Source organism: Symphalangus syndactylus, chromosome 8, assembly GCF_028878055.3.
Source record: "Symphalangus syndactylus isolate Jambi chromosome 8, NHGRI_mSymSyn1-v2.1_pri, whole genome shotgun sequence".
Taxonomy (NCBI): domain Eukaryota; kingdom Metazoa; phylum Chordata; class Mammalia; order Primates; family Hylobatidae; genus Symphalangus; species Symphalangus syndactylus.
Window position 1 is genome coordinate 45,727,562 of NC_072430.2, and position 24,076 is coordinate 45,751,637.

At 45.1% G+C, this 24,076-nt stretch overlaps 1 protein-coding gene across 1 annotated transcript in view; it reads left to right on the top strand.

The window, feature by feature from the left end:
* Nucleotides 1-10,313: 10,313 nt before the first annotated feature.
* The window catches only part of LOC129488729 (uncharacterized), a 43,174-nt gene continuing 29,411 nt past the window's right edge, over nt 10,314-24,076 (top strand). Inside the window, 3 exon segments of the mRNA XM_063645408.1 lie at nt 10,314-10,381; nt 11,400-11,522; nt 21,724-21,778. Of these exon segments, the coding sequence (XP_063501478.1) occupies nt 10,314-10,381; nt 11,400-11,522; nt 21,724-21,778 (246 nt within the window).

Sequence of the window (24,076 nt, forward strand, 5' to 3'; positions counted from 1 at the left end):
CTTGCTCCATTGAATTGCCTTTACTCTTTTGTCAAAGATCACTTGACTAAATTTTTATGGATATATTTTTAGGCTCTGTTCCATTGATCTGTTTGTCTATTTTTCTACTAGTATCACACTGTCTTGATTATTGTAGCTTTATAGTAAGCCTTAAGTTGTGTTAGCCTTCTGGCTTTGTTGTTGTTGGGTTTTTTTTGTTTTTTGTTTGTTTGTTTGCGATAGCGTTTTGCTCTGTCACCTGGGCTATCAGGCAATCTTCCCACCTCGACCTTTCAAGTAGCTAGGACTATAGGCACACACCACGACACCCAATTAATTTTTTAAAACCAGTTTTGTAGAGATGGGTTCTTGCTATGTTGCTCAGGCTGATCTTGAACTCCTGGCTTCAAATGGTCCTTCTGCCTCAACTTCCCAAAGTGTTGGGATCACAGGTGTTGGGATCACAGGCTGTGAACACTTAGCCTGTTCTTCTTTTATATTATGTTAGCTGTTCTAGGTCATTTGCTTTTTCATATAAATTTTAGAATCAATTTAAAATAACTTGCTGGAATTTTGATTGAGATTGTGTTGAATCACAACACAATATATATCAGGTTGGGAAGAACTGATATCTTATCAATAATGAGTTTTTCTATCCATGAACATCAAATATCTATCCATTTATTTAAATCTTAATTGATTTCTTTCATCAGAATTTTATAGTTTTTCTCATATAGCTCTTATACGTATTTTGCTAGTCTTACATATATTTTGTTAGTTTTATACCTAAGTATTTCATTTTTTGGTGCTAATGTAAATGGTATTGTGTTTTCAATTTCAAATTCCACTTGTTCATTGCTGGCAAATAAGAAAGCAATTGACTTCTGTATATTAACTTTACGTCTTGCAACCTTGTTATAATTATTTATTCATTTCGGGAAATTTTTTTTTTTTTTTTTTTTTGAGACGGAGTCTCGCTCTATCGCCCAGGCTGGAGTGCAGTGGCACAATCTTGGCTCACTGCAAGCTCCGCCTCCCAAGCTCATGCTATTCTCCTGCCTCAGCCTCCCGGTAGCTGGGACTACAGGCGCCCGCCCCCACGCCCAGCTAATTTTTTGTATTTTTAGTAGAGACAGGGTTTCACAGTGTTAGCCAGGATGGTCTTGATCTCCTGACCTAGTGATCCACCCTCCTCGGCCTCCCAAAGTGCTGGGATTACAGGTGTGAGCTACCAGGCGCCCGGCCTTCTTTTAGTTATTCTTAAATGAACAATTAAATTATTTTTTACTATAGTCACCCTATTATGCTAACAAATATTAGGTTTTATTTATTCTTTCTAACTATTTTTTTGTACCCATTAACCATCCCCACCCCCCACCACCCTTCCTAGCCTCTGGTAACCATCCTTCTACTCTCTATCTTCATGAGTTCAATTGTTTCCATTTTTAGCTCCCACAGATACTTGAGAACATGCCATGTTTGCCTTTCTGTGCCTGGCTTATTTCACTTACCATAATGACCTCCAGTTCTACCCATGTTGTTGCAAATGACAAGATCTCATTCTTTACTATGGCTGAATGGTACTCCATTGTGTATATGTACCATATTTTCTTTTTCTATTTGTCTATTAATGGACACAGATTGCTTTCAAATCTTGGCTATTGTGAATAGTGCTGCATTATTTCCTTTTCTTGTCCTATTGCATTAGCTAGGACTTCCAGGATAAAATAAAAATACATCATGTTAAGATCTATATTTCTGGCTTGTCTTAGGAAAAAAATTAGAGAACTGGGCATGCAGCCCGTCTTGGCAGCCTTTGGCTAGAATTGAGCAATGATTACCCTTTTTAAGTGGGGTATCTTCTTCTAGTTCACTGCAGTCTTTACCACTTCCTGGTAATAAACACTTTATCTCTTTGTGAAAAATGACATTTGAGATTAAACTTTCTCTTTAAATTGAAAAACATGGTCCAGGGATACCAGGATCTGTACAAAAATCAGAGAAAACTCTCTATGGACATGTGACTTGGAAGACAGTCAGGAGCCTCCACAGACAGCTCCCCATTATAAATTTGAAGGTTCACTAAGATCTCCAAATATCCCCTGGTATGTTTTTGACCTCCTAAACAGGCAGCCCCCATCTTATCTCACCTCAGTCACAGAAACCCATTCTATCCCCTAGATCTTAAAACTCAGCTCTTATGCTCCCTATCTTTGGACTATAAAGCCTCACTCAGCTCTCACCCTTGAGCTTGGTCCATACCTTTCCCTTGCCCTCTATTATTGCCATTTGGTAGTAGTGCCACATGCATGTCACTCTTCCTGCCTCTGCAATTGTTATTGTACAGAATACCTGGGTGTCATAGGAATCCAGTGAGGCGAACCTATGTTGTTAGTGCTCTAACTCCACTGTGATTACTCTAGAATACATTTGTACTTCAGTTCAGTTGTACTATGGAAATTTATCACCATGATTACACCATTTATTTATGGAAACATGTATTGGAATTCCAAACGAATAACTTCAGATGAAATACAACCTTTTGCTGCATTGAGGCCACCTGCAGCCCAGTAAGTGCCGGAAGACCATTTTGACAAACAGACGTCAACTGCTTCAGAGCTTTGTGCCAGGTGGGACAAATCTGGAGTTTGTGTGTAGAGCTGTATCATGTCACTGTGTGTGTGTGTGTGTGTGTGTGCACATGCAGCATGTGTGCCGACATGAGCATTCTCATGTGTACATGTGTAGAGGATAAGAGAGAGGAAGCAGCATCACATCATCACAGTTCACCCACCTAACATTCTTTGTTTTTTTGTTTTTTTATTTTTGAGGCGGAGTCATGCTCTATCACCCAGGCTAGAGTGCAATGGCTTGATCTCGGCTCACTGCAGCCTCCACCTCCTGGGTTCAAGTGATTCTCCTGCCTCAGCCTCCCAAGTAGCTGGGATTACAGACACCCACCACAATGCCCATCTAATTTTTGTATTTTTAGTAGAGATGTGGTTTCACCATGTTGGCCAGGCTGGCCTCAAACTCCTGACCTCAAGTGATCCGCCTGCCTTGGCCTCCCAAAGTGCTGGAATTACAGGCGTGAACCAGCTCACCTGGCCTACAGTTCACCCAATGTTCTGATTGGAACATTTTGCTTCTAAGAACTTTGGCCCTTACAGGTTTCATTTTCTTTATTCTTTGCATTTCCTTTTTTCTTTGCAGCTGAGTGTCATCTGTTGCAAATAGCCAACTAGCTTCAAGGATCCCCTTTTGAATTTCAGAAGAAAATTAACTGAGTCACAGGGTAATGAAGATAAGTATGGGCAAACTTCTTGAAGCTCTAAGCAGCGTTTCTCAATCTGGATGCACATAAGAATCACTAGAGGCTGGGCATGGTGGCTCACACCTGTAATCTTAGCATTTTGGGATGCAGAGGCAAGTGGATCACTTAAGGCCAGTCTGGCCAACATGGCGAGACCCCATCTCTACTAAAATGCAAAAAAAAACACTAGCCGGGTGTGGTGGCACATGCCTGTGGTCCCAGCTACTTTGGAGGCCGAGGCAGGATAATCGCTTGAACCCAGGAGGCGGAGGTTGCAGTGAGCCAAGACCACGCCACTGCACTCCAGCCTGGGTGACAGAGTGAGACTCCATCTCAAAAACAAACAAACAAACAAAAAACCTACCAATGCCTGGGACCTACTTCAGACCAATTGAATTAGATTCTCCAGAGTGGGGCCCAGGAAGTAAGTGTGTAGACATACACACACACAGGTGTTTTAATGGAATGTGCAAATTGGGTTGAGAACCGCTTCAGGTGGTTTAAATGTGCAAATTGGGTTGAGAACCACTTCTCTAAAGTTGTGATGCTCAAGCCTGTGCCTTTTCAGGTGTGATGCCAGCACCCAATAAGCTTATTTGAGCAAGGATCCTATATCCACTCCCACAGAGGAACAGTTTATAGATGCCTTTCTTTTGTGACATTACAGGCATCTGACACATTAGGAGAGAACTACGTTTCCTTTTTCAGTGTTCTTTCAAAGGAGGAGGAGGAGGGACAATTGAAACCCAGCAAGGTAATTGAAGCAAATAACTCCAGGCACAGATAACAAAAAGTTCCTCCGCATATCCATTAAATAAAAGCAATTGTTCTTTTAGAGGAAACATAATTTGTACTAAGTCTTCTCCTCTCTGAAATTACCTATACATTTCTAAATTAACTCGCAGGTGCTGAGACATTTCTGGTTGAAAGAACAGTCTGCTTCTCCTGACCCCCTCCTCCAAAATGATTTTCTTTTATTTCTTTCTTTTTTTTTTTTTTTTTGGTACAAGGTGGGAAAGCAGGAGGAGAGGAAGTAGAGGAAGTTCTTTATGTGTTCAAAGGGAACACATGAAATCTTATCAAATCACGAATCCAATTAAAATACTTTCTCTCTGGCTCATTCAACAGTTGGGTAAGAGCTAGAAAGGGAGAGAATTTATGAGTATTAGTTCCATTAGAACAGATTGGTCAGTATCTGGTGTGCCTACGATGGGTCAAGCCTCCAGAAGAGGGTAATTTGTGGAATAAACAACCAGAAACCAACACCCAATGTCTTAATCAAAACAGGGGGTCATATCCAGTTACTATCCCAAGTAAATCAGGAAAGCTGATCTGCTTTAGAAACTAAACTGACTTTCTTCTGGGTTGGGGAATTATGCTCCATCCTCAGGGCCTGGGATATCTAGTCAGGGGTGCTGATTCATTCTCTCTGAACCCACATGACTCTGGGGTAAGGAGAAATTGAGGAGGCTGAATGACATGGTTTGGATCTGCGTCCCCACCCAAATATCATGTTCAGTTGTAATCCTCAATGTTGAAGGTGGGGCCTGGTGGGAGGTGCTTGGATCATGGGGGCAGATTTCCCCTATGGTGCTGTTGTTGTGATAGTGAGTTCTTCTGAGATCTGATTGTTTAAAAGTGTGTGACACCTCCCTTTCTTCTCTTCCTCCTGCTCTGGCCATGTGAAGTGCCTGCTCCCCCTTCACCTTCCACCATGATTGCAAGTTTCCTGAGGCCTCCCCAGAAGCCAAGCAGATGCCAGCCTCATGCTTCCTGTACAGCCTGCAGAACGATGAGCCAATTAAAACTCTTTTCTTTATAAATTACCGTGTCTCAGGTATTTCTTTATAGCAGTGCAAGAATGAACTAATACAGTGAATATCTGGGGCAGTGGGGGAAACAGAAGTAAGGCATGAGTAGGAATGAGAGATATGGGAGATGGGAGAGGGGTCCACACTTAGATCCTATCTGTAACTCATTTACTCTTGCTGCACACTGACTCATCTCTGAGCTAGGAGATGCTCATATGGACTGCAGAAATTTGGCTCTTGTGTTTAGAGTGGAATGGTGTCCTGAGCTCTTGCTGGTCATTGATGAGTACAGGGAAGAGGGCATGGCTTTAGGGACTGGTCAGCTGGAATCACCATCACATCAGGAAAAATGACCAAAGAGCCACGCTCTAAGGATGCTGTCATCATAGCAGGAGACACATAGTCTTCTACGCTGTCATTACCACAGCTCCTATCAGACTTGCCCTGACAGGCCAGTTTAGTTAGAGTGGAGAGACTCACTGGGGATGAAGAGACTGGGGCCCATGAGGCACTGACACAGGCAGGACAGTGAGAGAGCCGAGGAGCAGGAGGACTGGGAGCCATGGTCCCCAATACACAGTCTAGTGTACCAACCTTGTTTCTTATCTCTACGAACTTTGACTTTTCTTTTTTGCAGAACTTGACTTCAGGATTCTAAAAATAAAAAGAAAACAATAAAAAGGCCTGGCATGGTGGCTCCCTTCTGCAATCCCAGCATTTTGGGAGGCCAAGGCAGGAGAATCACTTGAGCCCAGGAGTTTGAGACCAGCCTGGGCAACATAGTGAGACCCCATCTCTATTTAAAAAACAAAACAAATAAAAAACAACAAAAATAATATCCATGCATAGTCATACATCTAGTATATACCAGGCACACACAGCAACTCTTTTGCTTATTTTCTTTTGCACATACTAACCCTCCCCTCACCCACTCCCTGCCCTTATCTTTCTCTTCAGCTTCCTGTTGGGTTTGGCCAAGGATGGGAGACAGTAATGGAGGTCAGAGAATGACAGGACAGAAAAATAGGGGTATTTGTTTTCCACATCTCCATGTCCATAGCCCCTAGGCCAGAACCATTTTTCATGGCCTTACAGAATGCCCCATTTATTGCCATGATACCTGTATTAGTCCATTCGTGCACTGCTATAAAGAAATACCTGAGACTGGGTAACTTATAAAGAAAAGAGGTTTAATTGGCTCATGGTTCTGCAGGCTGTACAGGAAGCATGGCTGGGGAAGCCTCAGGAAACTCACAATCCTGGCAGAAGGTGAAAGGGAAGCAGGCACACCTTACAGGGCTGGAGCAGGAAGAAGAGAGTGAATGGGGAGGAGCTACACACTTTTAAACAACCAGGTCTTGTGAGAACTCACTCACTATCACAAGAACAGCAAGGGGGAAATCCGTCCATGATCTAGTCACCTCCCACCAGGCCCCTCCTCCAACACTGGAAATTACAATTCAACATGAGATTTGGGTGGGGACACAGAACCAAACCATATCAGCATCCCTCACAGCACTGCCTCCTTTGAATGAACTCACATGCCAAAGGAAGGGTGGCGGAGATGGGCCTAGAGAAAGCAAGTAGCTGCCCCGTGCCCCTCAGCTAGAAAAGGGAGTCAACAGTCAAACCAGAGTTGATCCTGAACTCCCTGCTGTTTCCACCAAAGTGGCTGCACCTCATTATGGCCATGGTGGATACGTCTTCTAATATCATGGCAAAATGTTTGCCCTGCATTGAGCCTCAACAAAGATGATTTAAAATGTTACCAGGAGAAAACAGGATGTTGTAGTGGGAAATGCATCGAACTGAATGAGGGTGGTGAGGTTTGAGGGCTGTCTCTTGCTGTCTGAGACAACAAGTGGGAATGTTACCTCAGTTAGTCCTCCCCAACAGAAGGAGGGCAGAGAGCCAAAGGGGAGGTTGTGACCACCCTGGCTCAGGGATGCTTCCCACCCACATCCAGTCACCATTAACCAGAGCAATTCCATGTGTAGTTGGGTCCTCATTCCTTCTCCTTTGCAAGGTGAATCTTGATTCTGTTCACCCCCATCTGAATGGCTATGTGCTTTGGAGGAAGAACCCCCCCAGAAGGGACCTTTATCAGTCCCTCATACCTGTTGACCTCGTTTCCCTTTCCAAGGGACTGCTTTGCATGGGAGAGTAAGGCACTTCTGGCTGAAAAGATGTAAGGGAAACTTGCAAGAGGCTCTCTGGGAAGGGATTCCTTGCTCTTAAGAAGTTACACAAGTGAAGGGATTTCTCTGTTTCCCACAGAAGCCACGAGGAGAGCCATCTTAGGAGAACACCACTCTATGGATAGGAAAGGGGATAGATGTGAGGAATCTGGGTCCTTGTTGTTGGCATTGGCCCCTTATTTAAATAACCCTGGAACTGCCCTCTCTCACCTAACTTCTGGTTTTATGAAATAGTAAATGTTCCTACAATGTGTGGATAATGTATTCAAACTCCTATGGTTCAAACTCTTTTCTGCTGGGTCTTCAGACTGTGGTTCTTATATTCACTTCTAATATCCAAGGACATTGTCTAAGGGAGAGAGTTCTGTCCTGATCATTTTTGGATCTTCTTATTTTGTTCTTTTCCAAACTACTATGTATTTCCTTTAAACGGTCACCCCAGCCAGGTATGGTCAAGTATCATATAATAAAAACTCTAAAAATTTAGGACTCACTGTCTTCTGAATTTGCTGCCTTTACTGTTTTCTATTCTCAATTCTCCCAGCTTTAAACATTTTCTCCATTACGCAGTATTCAACTTTCTCTCTTCCTCGGGTTTGACTTTGAGTCCTGCCTTTTCTATTTTGGCTTTAAATTCCTATTGGTTAAGATCCAGGGACTGAAGATTCTACTGTCTTCCCATGATTTTGGTAATGTCCCTAGGATTTTCCCTCCCATTTCCTGCCTCCGTATTATCTCCTTGATTCCCTTCTGGGTCATCTCAGGAGCTTTGCTTCTAATCCTTTTTTGTTGGGGTTTCTCTTCTGGGCTCTACTGCTAGCACATCTGCTTGCTCAGTCCAGAGGCTTTATCCAGTTGCTGGGACTCCGCAGTCTGTCTGCACTGGCTCTAAGTTCCTCCCTTAAGTGCTGAGTTGTCATCAACTCTGCTTCCCAAGAGGGTTGCTCCTCTTCCGTGTGCACTTTATGAAAAAAGCCAGCAGCAGCTGTTACCTAGGAAGAGTTTCTCCCTCTGCGGAGTTCTGCACAGTTGTCTCCGCCCCTTCTCTGACGGACAGAAATGTAAATCTTGCTCTGGATATTTTTGATGCAAAGAGACACACTCTCAAACGACACAACTCTGTTTTATGCTGCTGACCACCTTCTCATCCCCAGGCTTAGAAACCAGGCCTCCTTATGTTTGGTATTAGATATTTTAGGTATTTTGGTATTTATATGAGAACTACATTAGGAGCTGAGAGGTATGCAAAAATGTACAAAAAGTCTCCCTGCCCTTGTTTTAGTAGGAGATGCCTGCCTACCTTCCAGCTCTTAAATTCCGTGCTTCCAAATAAGACAGTAAAATATTCCACTTTATGGATTGCTAACAGATTCTTGGACTGAAGCAAAAGTCACCCTTAACACACCTGATTGGATAACAATGCAAAGTACAGTGGTATAACATGTGCTATGCATTGTCTTTTCCTTCTAAAAACTCATTTTATGAAACTCCTTAATTGAATCAGGCTTGAACTTCCTGTGGCATAAAACCAAATAGAATTACACCAATGCTAAAAATGTAAATGTATCCCAGATACCACTGACTGATGTATTCATGGGAACATTTAAGCCTGAAGACTTGCATGCACGCATTTTGATGATAAAGCAGAGCCCAACGATCAAGCATTTGAGATAGAAACATTTATGGGAAATTTTTTAAAATCCTCTGTTTTCTTAGGATTTTAAAACTAGTTTTGACTTTGAAAGCCTAGAATGTCAGATCTGGGAAGATCTCGAAGAGATCATTCATTAATTCTTCAGATGGTGAAAGGGTGCCTGGAGGAGTAGAGACCATCCAAAGGCATTCCAAGTACTAATGGAGCCGAGGCCAGGTCAGTTCAACACACCTGCATTCAGTTTCTACTTTGTGCCTGTGACTGCCCTGGACATTGAGATCCAGACGTAAAGACACAATGACTGCTCTTGAGGTCGCCCCCAAAGTGTTCAGATGTCCACGTCAGTTCTTCTTCTGCTTTCTTTCTCAATTCCAAATAGATTTATTGAGAAATAGGAAACTCTATATTTTATTTAATAATTGGTCAGGCATGGTGGCTCACACCTGTAATCCCCCGAGGTGGGCAGATCATGAGGTCAAGAGATCAAGACCATCCTGGCCAACATGGTGAAAACTCGTCTCTACTAAAAATACAAAAATTTGCTGGGTGTGGTGGTGCACGCCTGTAGTCCCAGCTACTCAGGAGGCTGAGGCAGGAGAATTGCTTGAACCCAGGAGGCGAAGGTTGCAGTGAGCCGAGATCCAAAATAATAATAATAATAATAATAATAATAATAACAACAACAAAGCATGCTTAGGGGAGCAGGAAAAAACAAAGGAATATCTTCCTATCTCCTAGTCTTGAGACCCATTCCCCCAGCAGAATCCTACACTGAATGGCAGAGGGTCAATTAGCTCTGCCCATTGCAACTTCTTTCAGTGCCCATAATTCCACTGCAGAAGCTTGATTCTTATTATTCATTCATAACACGTCAATGGATAGCCACAGCCTGGTGACATTTCGGCTCATCACCCTCTCCCTGTTCAGTGGCAGGTTAGGGGATATCCTTTGGAGAATGCATGTATGACATGCTTATTTTCCTTTTTTGGGGGTGAGAAAAGTGAGAGAAGGCAGCAACCCAAGTAGGAAAATTGCTCAGGGTGATGCTACTCTACTAGTGTGAAGATTTTGGCTCTGATGTTGGAACCTGCTGTCTCTCTTTTAGTGCTGTTGCCAGGCAGACTTGTTACTGACACAAATTTTCCTCCCTGATAAGTTGAACTCTCCCCCCTCCCAACTTCATTATGCCTGCTGCCGGAGCTCTGCTATAGAGGAAGCCATGCCAGACACTGTGATTCACGTGCCTAAAATATCAACTGGCCTGAGTATGCGAGTGAGGCGATAAATCTGGAAAACATAAATCAGATCATCAGATGCTGTATCTGTTCCTGCACACAGGCTGCAGCAGCCATGGCAAAATGCCCTCCAACTCTGGGGGCTACACCCAGGTGGAGGTTAAAGGATATGACTTACAGACCAAGGAAAGGTGGGTGAGGAGGGCCAGAGCTGATATGCAGAAGAGGCCTTAAAACCACTGACATTCAGCACAGACACCAGACATGAGACTGGATTCAGCCTCTAAGACTACAGGGAGAGGCTGGACAAGGAAGCGTAAAGAGAGGTCCCAAAATCTTCTAATGTAAAGAACCTGGGCCAATGTGTAGTCCCTGAATCTGGACATGAGAGAGAAGACAGGCTTCAGCTTCACTAGGAACTCTGTCAAGATGGAAAATAGAATTTACAGACTCTGGTAGGTGGAGAGCCTCCTTAAAGAACACTCTGGAAAAAACCAACCAACACTGCCCTTCCTTTAGTGAACAGAGAAAAGTTCTCCCATTGAGCCACTTAATCATTCCAAAGCACAGAAGAGAAGGGCCTTATCTCTATAGCTGAGGCTAGGCCATCAGATCACAGGCTTTCTTGACCTGAGCCTGGGGACAGCTGGCTTGTTCACAAATGACAGTGCCTCCAGGTCTGACATGCCAGGATTGCTAGATCCAAAGTAGTTTTAGAACCATAGGAAAGTAAGGAGGGTTCATAGCTCAAATTTCTAAACCTCAAGCCCTGTTTTGCCAGGGTTAGGTCCTGCTGCATCAATATGACTCTACCCAAAAATCACATCATACCCTATGGGGCTTTGTGCCTGGAGATGCAGGAGAATAACTGGGAGTAGACAGGAAATAGGCGTAGGATGAGGTGGAGCTGGGAGCAGCATTGGATATCCATTTAAGGAAATTAAGCAGCGATCCAGGTTCCACCCCAAAATTCCAAGAGTTACGCCCTAGGGAGCAAAGGAAGACCCATGAGTGGATTGAAAGGCTCCACCTGACATCATGGTATCAGATGAATATGGCCAGTGCACCTGTCTCCAGGCATCAGCCAGTGAGAACATCTCAATGCACCACAAGGTGAAATGCTGAGAAATTCACTGTAGCTGATCTCTTTTGCTACTGTGACCTTACAGCAAAAACAATGGAAAGATAATTTTCCCCTTTCCCTTCCAGGAAAGGCAGCCAGGGCTTTGTGTTCCCAGACCTGGGTGCCTTGACTCCAGGCAGGGAATTTCCAGCTATTTGTGAATCAGGCCCACCTGGGGAAATTAAGGAGGCTTCCAAGAAGGGAAAGGGGTAAGGTATAGAAGTTTTTGTTCTTTGTAAGAGCATGCCAGGGCCTGACCCTGAGGAGGTGGTTGGATCCTGGGAACTTGAAAAACAAGAAAGGGTAGGTTTGTGGGATTCTTCAGATAGCCTGTCCCCTAAACTTTGTGACCCAGCCAGATAAGAGATGGCTGTGAATGTTCACTGATCTTAAACATTGTGGCTTTGGGAGCAGGATTAAGTGTTCTCTTAGGGTGCCTGGGGATGTGGAGAGGAGCCTCAAAGGCCATCTTTGTGGTTGCCTGGAGCAGAAATACCCAACAGAGGTAGGGACCTTCCTTTAGTGAACAGAGAAAAGTGCTTCCATTGAGCCACTTAATCATTCCAACACATGTGTCATGTCAACACATGACAGAGACTTCAAAGAGAAGAAACAGCCACATGACAAGAATGACCCAACTGATGGACAATAAGCTGCTGAATGAGTTAACCTTGATGATCCGCCAGGTCCAAGACTTATAATTCTACATGGCCTCTGTCTCCTCTTTGCAAGCTGATCACGATGCAGAATGACTGACGCAGCACCCATGAACTTCCAGATCACAAGCATGCTCGTTCTCCTTCCTACCTGGGCTGGGGTGACAGTTGTACAGCTGTGCACCATCTGAGTGCCACCATCTAGTGATAAGTCCATGAGTGTGGATACTGGGGGAAGACATGGGTTGCGGATTGGCCAGGTCCAAGGTGCTGACAAGAAACATTACAAAAGCTTTAGATTTAACTTTAAAAGCTTCTATTCCTTTCATTGTCAGAATGTGAAGCCCACAGCTGCACATCATCAGGCACCAACATGCAGGGGGCCATATCCTTGTTTGCACAGGAAGATCCTGCCTACTCTGTATTGCTCTAGAGTCACACCACTGAGCCAGCCAAGGTCTCGACTCTGGCCCTGACACATGGCTGGCTTTGACTTTGCTTTCTGAGTTCAGCTCATTTCCTGGGTCATCTCCCCAGTAAAGACAGCACTGCCTCATCAAGGCAGGTGCTCAGCTGGTCATGCTCAAAGTCCTTCGATGCCCTATGACTGGTCAGCGATCTCAAGGGATGAGATGTGTGGGTGTCAGTTGGCTTCCTCATGTCCCAGTGCTGTCCCCTTCACCTCTCTTTATCCCACTTTCTAATATTCACCCTCTCTTCTCCATTAGTAAACTCCCAAGACTTCTTTAAGGTCGACCTTAAACACTCTTCTCTGGGATCCTTCCCAAAACCCCAGGCAGAACTCACTGCTTCTACCTCTACACTTGGTCCATGATTTTATTTCATTGTAGATTATAGTTAATTGCTTACCTATCTTCCTTTCTTTTCTTTCTTTTTTTTTTTTTTTTGAGATGGAGTTTCGCTCTTGCCACCCAGGCTGGAGTGCAATGTCTATCTTGGCTCGCTGCAACCTCCACCTCCCGGGCTCAAGTGAGTCTCCTGCCTCAGCCTCCCAACTAGGTGGGATTACAGGCGCCCGCCACCACACCTGGCTAATTTTTGTATTTTTAGGAGAGATGGGGTTTCACCATGTTGGCCAGGCTGGTCTCGAACTCCTTACCTCAGGTGATCCACCCTCCTTGGCCTCTTAAAGTGCTGGGATTAAGGCATGAGCCACCATGCCTGGCCTCTTTCTCACTTAAAAAATCCTTGGAGAAAAATAAGCCATCTTTTACTAATTCCCTGAGCCTTGTGTAAATATAAGTGTAGTAAGTATTTTTCCTTATGTCATTTACAAATTCATTTAAAAAGAAATACTGTGTAGGTGGAAAGCCCAAACTAGGGAAATATCTGGTTTCCAAGAGATCATAAGCTATCCACATCAAAAATTCTGGTAAAATTGCCTGTGGAAAGAGAAATTTTGTGTTTTAGAAAAATTGTAGTAAAATATATGTTAACATAAAATTTACCATTTTAATTATTTTTATGTGTACAATTCTGTGGCCTTAAGTACATTCACATTGTTGTTCAACCATCACCACCATCCCTCTCCAGAATGTTTTTATCTTTCCCAACTGAAACTCAGTATCCGTTAAACATAACTCTTCATTTCCTCCCTCCCACCCAGTCCCTGGCAGCCGCCATTCTACTTTCTGTCTCTATGAATTTGACTACTCTAAGTACCTCATATAAGTGGAATCGTATTTGTCCTTTTGCGACGGGCTTGTTTCACTTAGCATAATGTCTACAAGGTTCATCCATGTTGTAGCGTGTGTCAGAATTTCCTTCCTGTTTAAGGTTGAATTATATTCCTTGTATATGTATACCACATCTGACTTAGCCATTCATCTGTCAACAGACACTGGATTGCTCCCACCTTTTGGCTATTGCTACTATGAATATGAGCATAAAAATATCTGTTCAAATTTCTGCTTTCAATTATTTTGAGTACATAGCCAGAGGTAGAATTTCTGGTAATTCTCTCTTTAATTTTTTGAGGAATCACCATACCATTTCCCATGGTGGCCATACCATTTTAGAGACCCACCAACAATGCACAAAGATTCTAATTTCCCCATACCCTCACCAACACTTGTTCTTTTTTTTTTTGAAATGGAGTCTTGCTCTGTTGCTTAGGCTGGAGTGCAGTGGCCAGAGCTTGGCTCACTGCAACCTCCGCCTCCCGGTTCAAGAGATTCTCCTGCCTCAGCCTCCCAAATAGCTGGGATTACAGGTGACTGCCACCGTGCCCGGCTAATTTTTTTGTATTTTTAGTAGAGACGGGGTTTCACCATGTTGTCCAGGCTGATTTTGAACTCCTGATCTTGTGAGCTACCCACTGTGGCCTCCCAAAGTGCTGGGATTACAGGCATGAGCCACCACGCCTGGCCTCTTTTTTTTTTTAATATCCATCCTAACGGGTGTGAAGTGATATCTCATTGTGGTATTGATTTGCATTTCCCTAATGATTAGTGATGTGGAACAAAAGATAAATTTCTTTACTAAATATTTTTTAGATTATTAAAGAAATATATCATATACTGTAGAACATTTGGAAAACACAGAAACAAAAATTAAAGGAAAGTATAGGAACATACAAGAGAAAAAAAACTTTAATTACCTAGAGGTAAATACTGTTAACATTTTAGGATATCTTTTCAATCTTTTTTCCATGTAAATGAATTTTTCTGGCAAGAATTAATTTTCTTGCTTCCTTTCTTCCCTCCCTCCCTCCTTCCTTCCTTTCTTTCTTCCTTTCTTTTCTCTTTTCTTTTCTTTTTTCTTTTCTTTTCTCTCTTTTCTTTTCTATTCCTTTTTTCTTTTCTTCCCTCTGTGGCCCAGGCTGGAATCTAGTCGGCTCTCTGCAGACTCCCTGCCTCCGGCTCCCGTGATTCTCCTGCCCCGGCCTGCGGGCTGCCTGGGATTGCCGGCGCGCGCCACCACCGTTGCCTGCTCTTTCTCCTTTGGCTGGAGGCGCGGTTTCGCCATGTTGGCCAGCCTGGTCTCCAGCTCCTGACCCCGAGTGCTCTGCCCGCCTCGGCCTCCCGAGGTGCTGGGACTGCAGACGGAGTCTCGCTCACTCGGTGTTCGGTGTTGCCCGGGCTGGAGTGCGGTGGCGTGGTCTTGGCTCGCTGCAGCCTCCGCCTCCCAGCCGCCTGCCTTGGCCTACCAGGGTGCTGGGATTGCAGCCTCTGCCCCGCCGCCGCCCCGTCTGGGAGGTGGGGAGCGTCTCTGCCTGGCCGCCCATTGTCTGGGATGTGAGGAGCGCCTCTGCGCGGCCGCCCCGTCTGGGAGGTGAGGAGCTCCTCTGCCCAGCCGCCACCCCGTCTAGGAAGTGAGGAGCGTCTCTGCCTGGCCGACCATCGTCTGGGATGTGAGGAGCACCTCTGCCCGGCCGCCACCCCGTCTGGGAAGTGAGGAGCACCTCTGCCCGGCCGCCCCGTCTGGGAAGTGAGGAGCGCCTCTGCCCGGCCGCCCCATTTGGGAAGAAGTGAGGAGCACCTCTGCCCGGCCGCCCCGTCTGGGAAGTGAGGAGCGCCTCTGCCCAGCCGCTCTGTCTGGGAGGTCTACCACGGAGGACAGAAGCAATGTGGGGGCTGGACGTGGTGGCTCACCCCTGTAGTCCCAGCACTCTGGGAGGCCGAGGCGGGTTGATCACTTGAGGCTAGGAGTTCGAGACCAGCCTGGCCAACATGGCAAAACATATGAAAAATACAACTGACAAACCAACCAACCAACCCAGCGACAACAAAACAGGTCTACCCTGGAGTCATACTCTAATTTTTTCTATTTTCCTCCCTTTCTGATCCTTTATCCCACTTTCTTTTTCTTCCTCTTCCTTCTCCTTCTTTGTCAAATAGAGGATTGAGTTATTATCATTGATCCATACAAAGTCCCTCTCTCATTTATTTTCTTTAATTCCCACTCCCCATTTCTATTCCCCATCTTCCCATGTGCAACCTTCCTAATATGTTTGATACGCATGTTTTGTTTGTATGTATTTTTAGAAAATGTTTATTGTTTTGTGTGCAAGAAAAATTAATAAAATAAAAAAATGCAAAAAAAAAAAGAATTAATTTTCTTAGCAAGAAGCCCCCATCCAACTCTGCACCCAGAAGAAAACTTTTTGTTCAGTGAGTTATATGCTAAGTTCCCTGAGGGGTATGCTGGAGGAAAAAGATATGTCGTTAGTTTTTTATTTAATACTGGGTTTTTTTGTTGTTGTTTCTGGTTTTTTTTTTTTTTTTTTTTTGATTTTTTTTTTTTTTTTGGCTGAGCAGGCATGAAACAAAGAGTAAGAGTCGAATTGCTCAGGCAATGAGACTTTTAGGGCTGTTGATGCTGGAAGGAAAGCATTCAACCAGAGAAAAGTAAACAGGTGAGGTGAGGCTGCTGGCAAAGGAAGAGAGCTTTGGAGGAAAGAACAGATATCCATGGAAGACCTTGATTACATTTCTGTCATCACACCAGACCTTCAGTAAAATCTTTATTGTTTACCAGTGCATAGCAAAGTACATTTGCTTGCTAGGAACATCAGGAAGGTGCCAGAAGACGAACAAGGATGAAGAACAAAACAAAGGCTCGTCTCAGGGCTGAAGCAGAAAGAGATAGAGCTCATGTGCTTATAGATATGGGCCTTTAGAAAGCTTGGCGGGGGGCTGGGCCCGGTGGCTCACGCCTGTAATCCCAGCACTTTGGGAGGCCGAGGGGGGCAGATCACTTGAGGTCAGGAGTTTGAGACCAACCTGGCCAACATGGTGAAACCCCATCTCTGCCCAAAATACAAAAATTAGCCGGGCATGGTGGCACACACCTGTAATCCCAGCTACTCAGAAGGCTGAGACAGGAGAGTCACTTGAACCCAGGACACAGAGGTTGCAGTGAGCCGAGATACTGCACCACTGCACTCCAGCCTGGGTGACAGAGAGAGACTCTGTCTCACACACACACACACACAAAACAAAACAAAACAAAACAAAAAACGCTTGGGAGGGACCAGGCAGGGTGGCTCACGCCTGTAATCCCAGCATTTTGGGAGGCCAAGGTGAGCAGATCACCTGAGGTCGGGAGTTCAAGACCAGCCTGGCCAACATGGTGAAACCCCATCTCTGCTAAAAATACAAAAATTAGCTGGGCGTGGTGGCTCACGCCTGTAATCTCAACTAGTTGGGAGGCTGAGGCAGGAAATTGCTTGAACCTGGGAGGCGGAGGCTGCAGTGAGCCGAGATCATGCCACTGCACTCCAGCCTGGGTGGCAGAGCAAGACTCCGTATCAAGAAGAAAAAAAAAATGCTGGGAGGGTACTGTAGACACTGCTCTGTTAGCATTTCCCCCTGTGATTTAATAAGCTTCTAAAGCGTCCTGTCTGCAGTTAATTATTCAAAGTCCACTTTTTCCTCCTGGGATCTTTTACAGTTAGATGCGGCTGTGTGACTGAGTTTTAGCCAAGGTAGAGTGGATATGGTTTGTACCATTTCTGGGCCAAGGTTTTTAAGAAGCAGGGGTGTGCCCCTTCCTGCTTCTTCCCTTTCTGCCAGCTTAATGAGGGTGATAACAAGGCCTTAGGGGATGTGGGAGCCAAAAGGCGGAAGAAGCCTGGGTTTCTGAAAAACCAAGGGAATCATATGGAACAGAGCCATCTGCTGATCAGGATCGCTTGCTTCAGATTATTATGTGAATGAAAGTTAAGTTTCTATTATTACAACAGCCTAGTCCATCCTAATATACCATCAATATATGCAATTTAAATTACCTAATACTCTATTGTTAGACATTCAGACTGGATAAACTGTATTTTGAGGTGTAGTATTGTGTGTTTAGCTCAACTTCCCAGTAGTGGGGTGCATCAGATAAAATGCTTTTAGCTGTAAGTAACAGAACACCCAACTGAAACTCATCAACAATAAGGGATTTAGTAGCTAACTGGGAGTCCATTGGTACGGTGGACTACACTGATTGCTACAATGACGTGAGGACTCCATTTCTTTCCACCTCTCTTCTCTTTTATACAAATGTTGTTTGCCTTCTAGGGCTAATTTCTTGGTGATTGTAGAAGAGCTGGCTGCAGTCAGGCTTACACACTTCATTGTTCCCATGCAACAGGGAAGTATGTTTCCCACAATCAGCCAACAGCAGCTCAAAGCTTTGTGCTGATTGGCTCATCCCTGAACCAAATCCTGTGGACATGCGGGTTCTATTACCCAATTGTGGCCTTGACCAATCAGGGCTGCCTGCTGGAGCTGAAGTTGGCCTGGTCCCACACAAACTACATGACTGCCAGAAATGATGCCTATTTTTATAAAGGGACAGGGAGACTGGGTTGCCCAGATATACAGAGGAGGAAGTCACTTGACTTCAGTTTTTTCTGAAATAGAAAAAGTTCTTTTGAAGATGCTAAAAAAAAAAAAGTGAAGTAATTTCACCCTTACATGGATTAAAATATGTCTCTGGAAAAATTATTTTCTGCAAAAAAGACAAGAGGATTGAAACTGTGAATGTGATTTAAAGCCAAGGACACAGATTCCACAACCTGGGAGAAACTAAATGACTTGGAAACGAAGTCCAGCTGTTTCAGAAATTATATATATATATATATGTAATATATAATATTCTATATACGTTATTTTATATATAATAATATACTATAATATATAATTTTATATAATATATACTTTTATATATTTTATATAATATATAATATATTATATATCATATATTATATATTTTTATGTATTATATATATTTTATGTTTTATATATATATTTTTTAAGATGGAGTCTCGCTCTGTTGCCCAGGCTGGAGCGCAGTGGCATGATCTCGGCTCACTGCAGCCTCTGCCTTCCAGGCTCAAATGATTCTCCTGCCTCAGTGTCCCTAGTAGCTGGGATTACAGATGTCTACCACCATGCTCGGCTATTTTTTTTTTGTATTTTTAGTAGAGACAGGGTTTCACCATGTTGGCCAGGCTGGTTTCGAACTCCTGGCCTCAAGTGATCCACCTGCCTCGGCCTCCCAGGGTGCTAGGATTACAGGTGTGAGCCACTGTGCCTGGCCAGAAATAATAGTTTACAAGAAGCACTTTCATAATGAGATGGTACAAAGGCACAAAGTGGAATAAAAAAAGACAGTGGTATATCCTGATGTCATGTGCAGAATACTTAAGTTCAAATGTGTTTCTCAGACTGTTACCTCCGTGTTATTGAAATATCTTGCACACTTATGTGCATTAAGCCATGAGTCAAGGACACTACCTCTATGCAAAGTTCAAGCTACATATGCTGATCTTAGCTGTTTCCTGGACATTATACCATGTACTAGTAATAAAAGAGAGGTAGTTAAGTGAATGTTTTTCTTCCCATATTACATCACTCTTCACCTTTAAGACAGGAATTAGATTTTACTTGTTGGTTCAGAGAATTAGGCCAATTATTTTAATGCAACATACATAATTTCTCTCAGTGCAGATGCTCCTTGATACACTTAAAACCCCTGCCTGTGAAATCTGCACAAAGAAAAGAAATGCAAAGAGATCTGCTATAATTAAGATTAAGCTCAACGACAAAGCAGGCATTGAATTTAAAATTAATTGGTAATGTCAACCACAAAATGGTCTAATTCACCTTTTCTACTGTTCTGTGGAGACAACAAAAGAAAGGGAGCCTGCTCTGCTTGTTTTTCTGTCCTACTCCCTCCTTGGTACAATCCAAATTGTCTTTCTAACGCAATCCTCGACATCCAATTCAACTTCTCCTTCCTCCACAGAAACCTCCTGGGCTACTATAGCCCTTATCTCCAGACTTCCTGGCACTCACTGAAAGGGCAGTAAAGAATAGGCATAAAAGCTCAAACAGTGAAGTCAGTCAGACCTGCAGTCAACCCAGATCTCAATCTACTAGCTATGTGACTGAGGGCAAGTTATTAATCCACTTTAACCCTCAGTTTCCTCCTCTGAGATAATGCATGCATGCAGAATACCCAGCACAGTGCCTGGCTGGAAATGGTGAATGTCAGCTCTTACTCATATTTCTATTTTATTTTTTTGAGATGGAGTCTTGCTCTTTTGCCCAGGCTGGAGTACAGTGGCACAATCTCAGCTCACTGCAACCTCTGCCTCCTGGGTTCCATCGATTCTCCTGTCTCAGCCTCCTGAGTAGCTGGATTTACAAGCACGTGCCACCACATCAGGCTAATTTTTGTATTTTTAGTAGAGACGGGGTTTCGCCATGTTGGCCAGGCTGGTCTCGAACTCCTGACCTCAGGTGATCCACCCGCCTTGGCCTCCCAAAGTGCTGGGATTACAGGCGTGAGCCACCACGCCCAGCCTGTTATTCATATTTCTATATAGTCTCTCCCCATGCCATTTAGAGTCTCCCAACACTGTCCAATTGGACAGTGCACAACCTATCCCTCTTGTGCTGAACTAAAGGGAACTAAAAATGCATTTCGAAGTAGAGATGGTTGTGGACCAGGTTAGACCAGGAAGGCCAATGGCTGCAGGATGAGGGTTGCACCAGGTGAGTCTCTGTTCTAAGATGATAGGCTTGCAATGAGTACCCATAAATACAGAATATAACAATCACAAAACTCCAGCCAACTTAGGTGACTAAAAGAAATTACAGGGCTTCTACTGTAAGAGAAAGAACTTGAACTTGAATGTCAGCACCAGCGTCCAAAAGAGCACCGCTAGTCAGAACTTTTTGTTTAATGCCTGGTCAAGCAGACATTTGGATTTTGCTGGAATTTAGAAATGGGCCAGACTCACATGTGAAATTTTTATGTCTTAGATTCTGTCTTAGTCCATCTACTACAACAAAATACCATAGATTGGGTGGCTTATAAACAACAAAAATTTATTTCTCACAGTTCAGAGGCTAGGAAGTCCAAGATCAAGGTGCAGGCACATTTGATATCTAGGGAGCACCTGCTTTCCGCTCATAGATGGCTGTCCTCTCGCTGCATCCTTGCATGGCAGAAAGGGTGAGAAGGCTCTGAGGTCTCTTTTATGAGGGCACTAATCCCATTTACGAGGGCTTTGCCTCAGGACTTCTTCACCTGCCAGAGCCCCACCTCCTGATGCCCTCACCTTGGGGGTTAGGATTTCAACGTATAATTTGGGATGACCCAAATATTCAGACTAGCAAGTTCCAATTGGGTTGGATGGGAGAGGCAATATTTTGTTATGGGAAATTTGGGGTGTCGCTTTTCTGGCCAGAAAACTCTGTGGCCAGTGGTGCCTCTGCGTGAGTTTTGCTCGGGTCTGCTGGGCTCATTCCACCCACTCAACCTGGCAGGCTGTGCTCGGCTCATGCTACCAGCCTGGATCCCATGCCTCGAGGGAGACTGCAAGTCAGGTGTGGAGCAGTGAGGGGTGTGTGAGCAAGTGTGGGGTCCAGCCACTGTGCACAGTCAGATACACTCACTGCTGCCACGGGGCGGGCAGCTCCAGGTGCTGGCACAGGCTTTGGCTCTCTGCGAGGCTGCGGCAGGGCCAGCTGCACCACAAGCAGCTTCCACGGCTGGCACCAGGGAACACGGTGGTGCCCAGAAGCTTGGAGACTCCAGGAACCTCAGAGCCCCAAAGGGGTAGTCACAGCCGTGGCTTGGGGAACTCCCAGGTCTAGGCTCCCCAAAGAGCTGCAGCTCCTCTCTCCTCTCCTTCTCGCTTCTCTCCTCCTTGACACTCACAACATGGCGAGCAAGGGGGATGTTTCAGCCCTGTCTGTATCACAGCTCTTTTAGCCCCGCCATTTGGCAGGTCCCAGATTATCGCCCTGTGTTCAGGAGGAATGAGGTACACAGACAAGTGGAGCGTGAGCAAGACGAAGAGGAGCTTTACTGAACAATAGAACAGCTCACAGTATACCTGGAGTGTGCAGCTCCTCTCCATAGCCAGGGTGTCCCGATGAGTGTTCAACTCTCAGCAGGGAGGGTAGCTCCTCTCTGCTGGGCAAGTCGTCCCAAGGAGTGTTCAGTGTTCGGTAGAGAAGGTAGCTCCTCTCTGCAGCTGGTTGGCCCATCGTCTCTTCAACTCTCAGCAGAGAGGGTAGCTCCTCTCTGCAGGCAGGTCTCCTGATAAGTGTCCAGCTGTCAGCAGAGAGGGTAGTTCCTCTCTGCAGCTGGTCGGCCTGTCATCTCCCCATCATCCTTCTGTCCTCTGCTGGAGTCTGGCTGAATCTGAATCTGAGGCTTGTATGGGCCTTACCCGGGAGGAAGTGTGTGCTGATTGGTTCATGGGTGGCCATGGGCGGGCCCAGGGAAAAGCACCATAAGTTCCCCCTTCAGTCTGCGGGGACTGGTGGCATAGCCCCCAGGCTTCAGGCCCTCCCCAGTTTGAAGGTGGGGCTTCACTCACTGGAGACCAGCCCCCTTCTGCCCAGGAGTCTGTCTGCCTTCTACCACTATTCATGGCGCCCAAGCTGTTCATGCCAGGGGGCGCCTGCAGACCAGTGCCAGACTGTCCTCAGCCCCCCTCAGCCTCCCTCCAGTGCTTGTTGGTACCCAAAGTCCAGAGGAGGCCGAGGTGCCAGGGGGCTGGCGTGTCAGGCATGTCAGCACTGCCCCCAGTGTGTGCACACTCATCTGGGCTGTGAGAGCCCAGGGCTTGGCCTCGACTTTGCTCCGAGATCAGAGTGGGCACCAACGGCGAGAAGAAGCCAGGCAGCGCAAACAGGCATTTCTGACGGGAGTGAGATGGGGGCGGGTAGCAGGGGGCCTTCCTGGGCCCCAAAGAGTGCACAGATGCCTGGGTCTGTAGCTACGGCAGGGGTGCTGCAGGCTGCACCCGGGGAGCTTCCACCCCACCAACTCGGAAGGGGTGGGGCTCCTGCTTGTCCCCGGCTCCCACTGGGTCTGTGGAGTGTGCAGCCCCAGCTGCAAACCAACTGGAGACAGAATAAAATATTCAATACATAGCACTGGATTGATATGCCACTCGTCTGGGGACAGAGAAAAGTTAGATTGCCCCACTCCACCTCATACCTTACTTGACAATTAATTCCTTATGACCAAAGAGCTGAGCATAAAGCAAAACTAACAACTTTAAAATATATATAGCAGAATTTGGAAAAAACATCCTGAGGTGGGGAAAATCTCCTAAAGCAAAATTTAAATACAGAAACCTTAAACATTAAAATAACTGACAGTTTGTTTACAAAAAGTGGCACATTTTGCATCTAAAAAGATACCATGAATAAAATTGAAAACAAAATGGGTGTGATGCGGTGGCTCATGCCTATAATCCCAGCACTTTGGGAGGCTGCGGTGGACGGATCACCTGAGGTCAGGAGTCCAAGACCAGCCTGACCAACATGGAGAAACCCCATCTCTACTAAAAATACAAAGATTAGCCGGGCATGGTGTCAGGCTCCTGTAATCCCAGCTACTCGGGAGGCTGAGGCAGGAGAATCGTTTGAACCTGGGAGGTGGAGGTTGCAGTGAGCTGAGTTTGTGCCACTGCACTACACCCTGGGCAACAGAGTGAGACTGTCTCAAAAAACAAACAAACAAAAATCCAAAATGGCTAGGCTGAAAGTAAACCTTTTTGAGTATACCTGACAAGCAGCCTCCCCAGGTAATCTTTTCTCAGTAGAACTCCTCTTATCTTCAACACTCAGACCTCATAAAATGTACATATCTCTCCAATACAATATTTTTTGAACCAATGTTTATATAGAACATTTTATTGGTACATTCCCCAAACTCAAGATAATTTTTAAACAAAGTAGGATGTGTGGGAGGGAAAGGGGAAGAATTTTCCAGTTACTTTCCAATTATAATTGGAAGGATGTCAGAATCACATGCAGATGTTTTGAAAAGTGCCAAGTGTTAACAAAGGGATGTGAGTGGGATGTTGATGGCTACACACAAGCAAATGTCTGTTAAAAGTCACATGAACTGTTTGGTGATCAGGAAACAATGTTTTGTGAGGTGGGGTGGCTCATGCCTAATCCCAGCACTTAGGAAGGTCAGGGCAGGAGGATTGCTTGAGGCCAGAAGTTTGAGACCAGCCTGGTCAATATAGCAAGACTCTCTACCAAAAATTAGAAACTTAGCCGGGTGTGGTGGCACTCACCTGTAGTCCCAGCTACTCAGGAGGCTGAGGTGGGAGG